At 53.5% G+C, this 9,620-nt stretch overlaps 1 protein-coding gene and 1 long non-coding RNA gene across 3 annotated transcripts; one reads left to right on the top strand and one right to left on the bottom strand.

Moving 5' to 3' along the window:
- Positions 1-1,505: 1,505 nt before the first annotated feature.
- Positions 1,506-7,325, bottom strand: Ccdc124 (coiled-coil domain containing 124). Of its 2 annotated transcripts, none has more exons than NM_001106071.1 (5): positions 6,854-7,325; positions 3,524-3,693; positions 2,474-2,648; positions 2,274-2,388; positions 1,506-2,180 (listed from the first exon to the last, which is right to left on the bottom strand). In NM_001106071.1, exons 2-5 carry the CDS (start codon positions 3,680-3,682, stop codon positions 1,976-1,978), a joined length of 654 nt encoding a protein of 217 aa, NP_001099541.1. In that variant the 5' UTR covers positions 3,683-3,693; positions 6,854-7,325; the 3' UTR covers positions 1,506-1,975. The 2 variants fall into 2 exon arrangements, with proteins under 2 accessions (NP_001099541.1, XP_006252929.1); XM_006252867.5 differs by having other exon boundaries at positions 1,757-2,180; positions 3,524-3,752; positions 6,854-7,075.
- Positions 3,749-7,662, top strand: LOC134482469 (uncharacterized). The gene is made up of 2 exons (XR_010058643.1): positions 3,749-6,964; positions 7,069-7,662. It is a non-coding gene; the product is annotated as an uncharacterized LOC134482469 (long non-coding RNA).
- The last annotated feature ends 1,958 nt before the right edge of the window (positions 7,663-9,620 follow it).

Raw genomic sequence — 9,620 nt, 5'->3', positions numbered from 1 at the left:
TTGTTGTTTTTGGTCTGGACACACATAAGTAGATATGTGTTTGGGCCACGTGTGTATCTGGTGACCTTGGAGATCAAAGAGGTCATCGGAGGCCCTGGCATTGGAGTCACAATTATGAAGTGCTTTTACCTACTGAACCAACTCTCTAGCTCCCTCAATTGTCTTTTTGGAAGTATGGGGTCGGAAGAAGGTCTTTGTAGCCCAGGTTGGCTCCTGCTGCAGCCTCCCAGGAACACAAGATAACTTTGCTTAAGATTTTAAAGGCCACTAAGGTGGGATGCAGTGGAAACACCTCCTTATAGGGCGCTCCCAGGACCTGTTTTCTAGTTGAGGCACCTGGAGCTGCAAGGATGGTGGATTTCTCCTCCCGTGTTCTAGCTGCTTTGTCACAGGGTACACACAGGGGTACAGGAAATGACACATTCAGGTATACTGACCCCGAACTACTGCATGGCATTGCTGCCACGCCCCATGCATGGCGCCTCCCTCAACCTCTTGCCTCACCAAGAGTCCCAGGTGATTTCCAGAGATGCCAGGCACCCCACTGCCTGTTCCCAGGGCTGCCTCTGGGTGCACTGCAAGCCTGGGTCAGTCTCTTCGGTAGACTTTTCTCCCCACAAGACCTTTAGGACTATGGCGCCTATACTGGCCTCTGCAAAGGATAGCCACGAAATCCTGACTGCCTGGAGGGCTGGAAGTGGCAGGCACACACCCCCATGGCTGGTTTAGAGCTTTTGAGTTTCCAGTTGTAGGCTGGAGCTCAAGCCCCCAAACATGCTGGCCAAGTGCAGTCACTGCTACTTATCCCACAAACCTTGCTATACTTCTTACTGTTGAAGATGATTTTCCAGCCATATCCAGTATCTATGTGTCTCTCCCTCCCTTGGCATCAATGGCCTGTCTCTCTTGATTAGGTACAGAACTCTTTCACATTCTTCAAAGGCCCACTCCATGAAGCTTACATTTATATGGGACCCAGCCCTGGCCCTTGGAGGCAGGGACACCTGCATCATTCCTGGTATAAGAAGCTGGGCGGGTAAAAGGTCCTAAGTGACACAGTTGCTGTGTCTGGAAAACCCAAAACTTAGGGCTGACAAGGGCACAAGTGGCAGGTGACAACCTTGTGTATGCCAGGTGTCAGTATTGTAGGACTTTATAAATCCCACCCCCAGTTCCCACCCTTGTGCCTTAATTCCCCCATGATAGGCCATCTTAATGCCTTATGACCACTGGGTCAGGAGTAGGGCATGAGTTCGGTGCCCATGTCTGTTAGACATTAAGTTCTACATTCAGTATGTGCTGCTGGTTGTCTGACCATTGCCTCTCAAAGGTGCTTCTACCAGCCATTTTCAGATGGGGACATGGCCAGGGTGCAAGCCAGCCTTCCTCACTGGCATGATGCTGTTAGCATTGCCCACAGGCTTGTGGGTCTCTCCAGCTCCCTCTCTGCTCTTCAGGAGTAACACACCTAGAAAAAGCAGTTCTGGGGTCAAATCCTATCAGCTAGCGTCAGTCAGCCCAGCACACTTGTATCCCTGTGTGTCAGCCTGGAGAAATCTGCCTTATACCTCAGGCTCAGGGCGGGCACAGGCTGCAGCTCCCCACTGCTGTGTGACTTCAAGCCTCAGCCATTTCTCCAATCACCTTGCCCTGCTATCCAAGGAGGGTGCTACGGGTCTGGACTAGTGGCTCAGACATGGTCACCATACAGCCCTTCCCGTCACCTATGGGACCCACCACACATATAGACATGGGCTTCAGACAGCCTCGCCACAGCCTTTATTGCGCGGGCACTCCACCGGGCTCTGCAGGATGCACGGGGGCTAGGATGTCAGAGCGGGGACCCTCTGGTTTGTTGAGGGTGACCTATGGCGCAGCTGGGAGACCCCCAGACCCGGAACTCTATTAATCCCTGGTCAGGCCAGGCTGAAGAGGGATGAGCTGACTTGGACAAGCTGGATTCAGCCCGGTTCTGTCACTTGGGTGCATTGAAGGGCAGCGCACGCTGGTTCATCGGGTTGTCAGGAGAGCGCAACCACTCCTTCTTCAGCAGCTGCTTCAGCTGTGAGAGCCGCATGTTGGGGTTTTCCTGCTTCAACCGTGGCAGCTGCACCTCCTCAAATGCGGTGAAGGCCGCTCGCATACGGCGCTCAGGATGCCTGTCAGCTTCCTCAGCCACACTGCAAGCCAAAGAGTCAAGACCCATGCCTAGGACCCGCCCCCACCACGCTGTCCTCCTCAGGGCCCCGCCCACACAGCCCTACCCCGCCCACCTGAGCACTGCTATGGCGTCTTCTACGGTGCGCGCCTCCACGCTGCCCTCTTCCTGCAGGCGCCGGTTCAGGTTCTCCTCCAGTGGCAGCTCCAGGTGGCTCTTGGCCTTTTCCACTGAGGGTGACAGGGACAGAATGTGAGAACGCGGCAGTAGGCGAAGTCCTGGGTGGGGGGGGTCTACCCCAGGCCACATGCGCACCTGGCTCTGCGCGCTGCTCTTTGCGCAGTGAGTCCTCGATCTGCGCGCGTGTGACCTTGGCGGGCGCCACACGTGGGGCCTTGCCGCCTTTGAGTCGTGAGTCCTCCTCCTCCAACAGGCGCTGTGTCTCCTTCTTGCGCTCCAGCTGCTCCAGGCGTCGCTTCTCCTTCTCCTCCTGCAGGGGGCAACAGGGTCAAAAAGCACTGCCTACCCAATGCTATGCAGACAGAAGCTGCCTGGGTCCCTCCTCCCCGCTCCTCCAGAGCACCCTTGTGCAAAAGGACCTGGACAGTTAAAGTGTTTCACCGGGTCTTCCATGTGCCGTTGCCCCAAACGTGGGGAGCAATGCTTGTCTGGGGTCAAAGTCAAACGTGTTTGAGGGCAGCTACTGGCGTCTGCCTGTTTCTCTGTAAGCCAGGGGCAGCATCTTCCTGAGGCTCCTCGACTCAGCCCTGTCCTGCCACAGGTTTTTGCACACCAGCCTGCCCTCTGGAATTCCTCCACTGGCTCTGAACATCCCACTCTCAGTCTTTCAGGGACAGAGGGTCTGGGTAGGAGAGCCCGTCCCCAAAAGAAGGAAGATTTTTCGGACAGTTTCAAGAGCCCAGGACCAAGTGGCCATCAGTATTGAGTGAGAAACACAAAATTCTGATCATGGTACAAATGTGGAGTATTACTGAGTTGCAGGGGAAGCTGAGGCAGGAGGAGAGGCTGAGCCCAGGTGTTCCAGGCCGGCCTGGGTCACAGAGACCCTAAAGGCAAAGAAAGCTGGTACCAGGCATCTCAGCCGCTCTGCAGAGTGAGGCCTGCGAGGTGAAAGGGTCTCTGTCGCCACCTAGTGGGGAGACCCGTCAGCATCAGGCCCGAACCTGGTACCAAGTACTAAGTAGGCACCTGGGGCTGGCTCAAAGACAGGCCTCGGTCAGGAAGGAATGATGACACAATTAAGGCTGGAGACAAATGCAGACCCACTTCAGCTGGCTTCTGCATATGCATCCCTCCATGGCTACCTCGAGTCACCTTTCAACACCGAAGCCCCACAGCGCCCACCTTGCGCTGCTCCTTCCGCATCACGTGTTTGTCCTCATCCTTCCAGTAAGCATCTTCCAGCTCCTTCTGTTTCTTGGCATCAGCTGCCGCCTTGGCTTCAGCCCTCCGTGCTCGGGCAGCGGCCGACTTGCTGTTCTCGCCCTGGAACTTCTTGGGCATCCCTCAGCAGGCTGCAGGAAGGACACTGTGGAGGGGCTGGACTGGGGCTAGGGCCGCCCCTCTCCACAACCTTACAGACCACATGCAAAAACGATTTTTTTAAAAGACAGGGTCTCACTAAGTACACCAGGTTGGCCTGACAACATGACCCTGTCTGACTCTTGGAAGCTATTGGGATAGCAAGGAGCAACATGTCAGCATTCCCTCTCGTTTTAGTAATATATATAACTCTGCACCCACAAAATGTAGGCAGGGACTCCATTTGGAGCTACACCCAAAGCCCTGCACTGGGAATTCTAGACAGGGGTTCTAGCTCTGAGCTACTCTCTCAGCCCCTCCCTGGGGGATTCTAGACAGGGACATTTATTTATTTTATGAACGTGAGTACACTGTCGTTGTCTTCAGACACACCAGAAGAAAGCATTGGATCCTATTACAGATGGTTGTGAGCCACCATGTAGTTGCTGGGAATTGAATTCAGGACCTCTGGAAGAGCAGTCAGTACTCATAACTGCTGAGCCATCTCTCTAGCCCATTGAAATAAGTTTTTAAAACTCTAATTACAATGTTGTGCAAAGACCAGCACTGCCTACCCCAGTAGATCCCATCCCTATCAGCTGTCACTTCTGTCCCTGCTCCAGTCCCTGAGCTACTTGCCCTCTGCCTGTCCCTGGAGGTAATTTCTGCACCCAGGTATTCACCATGTGGCCTTCTGTGTTGGCCGTTGTCACTCAGCAGTGGGTTTTGTGTTGTGTCTAAGTATCCAAGGTGCCATAGTATGTATGCTGTGTGGAGCATATTCTACCATCCATCAAGGTGTAGTGGGACCCTGCAAGGTGGGCGACTCTCGCTGCTGTTGGGGTGCCCTATTTTAGACTGTGCAGATGAGTTCTTTCACACTGTCCCCTGGATCAGAGCCTGTGTAGACGGGGTGGGCTGTGGCCTGTGAACTTCACTGGATCCCACCAGATGAAAGGAGGCATGGATCCGTGCCTGAAGGAGATACTGTATATAAACTGACTCAACTGTAAGCCCCCAGAACAACTGTGGGGTGTCAGTTATCCCTGGGGTAAGTGGACAAGCTGATGAGGCTGGACTTCAGTGACGGGGAGACCATGCTGCTGGTATTAGGCACACCCCTGTTCCTGTCAGGTGTGGTGGGGTGTATCTTCGATCCAAACATTTGGGAGGCTGAGGCATGAGGATCACAAGTTTCAGGCCATCTTAGATACACAAAGAAATAACGACACCCAATATGCACCTGCCCACAGCCTGCAACATATTGGACCTCAGACTTCGCCACCTAGTGCCCTCATCTAGAATATTCTCTGCCTCATCCCCATCTCCAGCTCAGTGCCTCAGAATGAGGGAGACAGTCCCTAGTGGGCCAGGACCACAAGGATATCACATCCCTCAAGCCCTCTCTGTGTAAAATCCACTCGGCCCCTACTGAAAACCCCGTGCATACACAGCCATGTATCCTATCAGGAGAGGAGTCCCTGCAGACAGCAGGGGCATGCAAAGGTCCTGCAGCAGGAATGAGGTTGTATGTTTATAGGGGTCCAAGGAGGCTCTGGTAGGTGAGTGAAGGGTAGGAAAGAGGAGGGAGGCAGGACTGGGGACACACTCCTATCTGGCTTACAGAGCCCCATTCAGATCCTGTGGGCACAGCTGGGTATGAATGCCATGTGGGCATGGGGTCCTGGGAGCTGGCTGTGAGGCCAGTTCATGAATGGTGGAGGGCCCTGACCTGGCTCCTAAGCACTATTTGGCCTCAAAAGGGCCATCAGACAGACAAAGCGCAAGGTAGACCACGGCAACTTGGGTCCCCTGTGGCCAAGGCACGCCTGTGTGTCTCAGTTTTCACACAGGAACGCTGTGAATTCTGGGATACCAGAACCCTGCACAAGACAGTGCGTGTGGACCACAAACATTCCCTGACTCCTCCCAAGCTTCTCACTGCACTAGGCCGGCAGCAAAGCTCTCCAGGGATCCCAGGAGCACGTGCAGAAGCGAGGCCACCCTCCTGGACACCCAGGGAAACTGAGGCGCGCGACTCCACTCCGCGCTGCCAAGGCACAAGTCTCGGAATCTCTTTCCTATAACAGCCACACCTGCCTCCGTTTGAGCCTTCGAGCACACAAATCACCCCTGCCCTCAATACTTGCACACCTGGCCTGGAATTTTCCATCCTCCTGCCTCAGCAGGATGACAGGTGTGCTACTTTTTTAATCCAGTAAACTGTTGAAACTTCAGGGCCACGCATGGCATGGTGGCAAATGCCTCTAGTCCCAGCAGAGGCAAACCAGTTCAGGTGTGGCCCCAGTGAGAAAGCAAACCGAGAACTCTTGACTTTTTCAGACCGGAAAGTTCTCTTTAAGGCATTTGGTGGTGGCGGTGGGTGTTTTTGTTTTTTTGTTTTTTTTTTTTTTTTGGGGGGGGGTAGGTGGAGGTATCTGGGGTCATTTTCATCCAGACATTTTTATCCCGGTATCTTGCCCAGGCTGCCCTGGAACTCACAATCCTCCTGCCTGAATGTCTAATTTGTCATTTAATAAATCAGCAGGTTGGGGGCATTAAGGAGTCCGCGAGCACAGACTGCAAGGACCCTCCTCACCAGGGACCTGGACCTAATCAAATCCGCAAAAGACAGCCCTAGGGGGTTGGGGATTTAGCTCAGTGGTAGAGCGCTTGCCTAGGAAGCGCAAGGCCCTGGGTTCGGTCCCCAGCTCCGAAAAAAAAAAAAAAGAAAGAAAAAGAAAAGACAGTCCGGGCATCGTGAGCCCACGCCTGTAATCCCAGCACTTGGCAATGCTGAGGTAGGAGGATTACACCGAGTTCGAGGCAGCCTAGGCTACAAAATGAGACCAGAAGTCTAAATAATCCCCTTCGAAAAGTGCCTCAGTGGTTCCCCATGACTGCCAGGCCGCACGGCAGGAGGAAAGTGGCGGAAAACGCCTCCTCCTCCTCCTTCAGGAAGCCCTCCCGGCTCGACTTGGGCCGGAAACTGGCTGAACTCCCCGCGAGCTTCTGCGCCTGCGCGCTGGGAGCACCCACCACCGGGCACCCCATCTCCGGTTCCGCCTTCCCGCCGGCAGGACCCCCAGGCCGAGCCGCGCCCGCCCAGCGTGCCCCGCAACCCGGCTCCGCCCGCGCCACAGCCGTTCCTACCTCTTCCCCCGGCACCGGCTTGGTCGCGTGTCGGTGACGTCACCGCATCTGCGCACTTATCTATTGGTGGCGCTCCGCTCATGACGTTTCGAGTGCCGCCATCTTGGTAGAGTCTGTATCAGTTTTTCTCTTAGCCAAAATACTAAACCAGTGTTGCCAGTTCTTCTTTCTAAGCAGAATGTTTCTTAGAATATCATGTTATTGGCTCATTTCAGGCATTTATGAACAAAAGAGGAGGATAAAAGCTACACTCTAAAACAATGACCTCACCAAGATGGCCGCTGCCCGGAGGAAAGATTGCGAGGCCGGCCCTAGCCCTAAGCGCGACGGCCCGGACATGGTTGCCGTGCCGCCAGGGGGCGTCCGTGCCCCACGCGGGGTGTGGGCCTGGCTGCTCCCGGCTCTTTGTCAGGCCAATGGTTACCCCAGCTCAAAAAAAGTCCGAAGACATTCTTTGCCCTGTTGGAGTCGGGAAACTGAGGATCAGAGGGAGTAGAAATTGGATTAGACTAAATGCAACTGACGTAGCGGTATTTTCCTCACAGGACGATGGGGCTCGAAGGAGAAGGACTGACTAAAAGTGGCCTGAGCTAAAAGTGACACTGTCTCAAAATTAACTGAATATAGCCGAATCACTAAATAAATCGCAGCTACTCGGTGTCCTCTGCTGCCCGCGTCAGCCCCTCCCTTGTTGTTGAAGCCGATTCTCACCGTGTAACCCTTTTGCTTTTCTTTACTCACCCCCCCCGCTAGTTTTTTTGATGCTTCTGTTGCTTCATTGGTGATTAAATTAATCTTAGTCTGTAATATTTCAGATGTTGTGTATATCTGTCACAGTTACCGCCACTTCGGGTCATCCTTGGAGTTTCTGGGTGTCAGACCCCTGAGGAGGGACAAGTTGAGTCATTCCTCCCAATGGTGCCTCTGCTGGGACATGAGCCACCCAGGGATCTCCCCGCTCTAACATCTGCCCTGGCTCCCCATTCATTGCCTGCAGGTCTTCCTCCACCACCCTAGCACCAGCCTTCCTGTTTCCTGTCAGCCCCAGCCCCTGCAGCCTCCTTCCCAAAATTACCAGGCCTGGTCCTGCCTGATGCTGCTTTCCCTATTTTGTGATGTTAGGAACAGGGAACCTGCGGGCATTGGGGTGTTGTTTGGCATCCGGAAAGGCGGGTTGGCACAAGGAGAGGGAGGGGCTGAGCCCATCCTCCTCGAACCATAAGGCAGGATCCTCTCTTTACTCACTGTGAGGCTGGTGACTGGAGCACAGCTACCCGCTGTCCCCCAGAGCCCGAGGAGCTACCAGCTACCAATTCTTCCAGGGAAATTGACTCAGGTAAAAACCAGATGCTCAGTGACTAAGCATGTGACTAAGCATGAAGGTTTGATAACACGAGTGGGAGGCCACCTGAGGCACAGGCGAGGATTTTCAGGGAAAAGCCTTGCTTTGATAAAAGACATTTACATTTTCAAAATTACATTTTCCTTAAAGTGTGAGCGTGTTTGAGTGTGTTTGTGTGTGCATGTTCCCGTGTGCATGTGTGGGGGTGTATGTGCACATGTGTGCCGCTGTGTGTCTGCGCATATGTGCATGTTGTATGTGTGAGTGCCTGTGTATGTGTGCATGTGAGTGTGTGTGTTTATTCGTGAATGCAAGTGTTGAGGTTCGAGGTTGTCTCCATCACCTCTAGCTGCAGATAGGGATGTGGCGAGCCAGAGGCATGAGCTGCTAAGGTGCACGAATGGACCTGCCCACCCTAGAAATGGGGTCCTTGGAGATGCCCAGGAAATTGCAGGTTTCCAGCCAGGGAGGGAGGGGCTTGAGCATTGGAAACTGTCAGACTGGATCCTTGCTTTAGTCAGGGCTCTGGGTGAAGGGCCACTCTCCTATCTCAGGTTCCAATCATTCCTACCCCAGCCTAACTCAGGTATGGGGTACACAGATCAGGACTGAACCTTTCATGAAGACTCCGACCTCAGGTTTCTATTTCTTATTTTATTTTATTTTGAGAGACTCTAAATGTCTAGCCTTGGCTAGCCTTGGAACTCACAGAGATCCACCTGCCTCTGCTGGGACAGGCAGGTGTGTGCCACCACACCTGGCTTTGTTTGCTGGTTTATTGAGAGTGAGTGAGTGTAGCCATAAGTGACCCTGAACTGATGCCCCTGCCTCAGTGTCTTAGGAGCTGTGGTGGCAGGCATGCCCCTGTTGGTAAGAAAGCAGAAGGTGCAGATCGAGGTGTCCATTGCTCATTGTGAGAGGGAACACAGGGCAGGAAAGAAGGCTCAGTGGGAAGAGGTGCTGTCCCACCCCCACCCCCACCCCAACCACAGCCTACACTGGCTCCTTACCCATGTGGTAGACGTTGAGAAGGGCAGAAGGAGAGACATACAACTGTCAACATGGTATTTCAGTTTGTGGACTGTTAATGTTGGCTTTTTCAAGCCTTTTGGAGGCAATCAGCCTCTGCAGTGATGGCATAACCCCAGGGGAGATGGGTCCAGCACACAGCACTTCTGCTGCCATGAATACGTTCCAATTGTATGAGATTCACAAAAAAAAAAAAAAAAAAAAAAAAGAGCTGAACAGTACCTGGTGTGGTAGCACTCAGGAGGCTGAGGCAGGAGAATATCATGAATCTGAGACCAGCCTGTGCTACAAAGTAGGATGTAATTTTAAAAAGTGGGTACTGAGATTAAGTTACTAGAGTGCTTGTGGCTCAGTGGGTAGAGCCCTTGTGTGGACAAAGCCCGAAAGGTGAACATG

The sequence above is a fragment of the Rattus norvegicus genome, chromosome 16 (assembly GCF_036323735.1).
Source record: "Rattus norvegicus strain BN/NHsdMcwi chromosome 16, GRCr8, whole genome shotgun sequence".
NCBI classification, from domain to species: Eukaryota; Metazoa; Chordata; class Mammalia; order Rodentia; family Muridae; genus Rattus; species Rattus norvegicus.
Note: the sequence above shows the minus strand (reverse complement) of the source record. Positions and strands in the feature narration are given on the sequence as shown.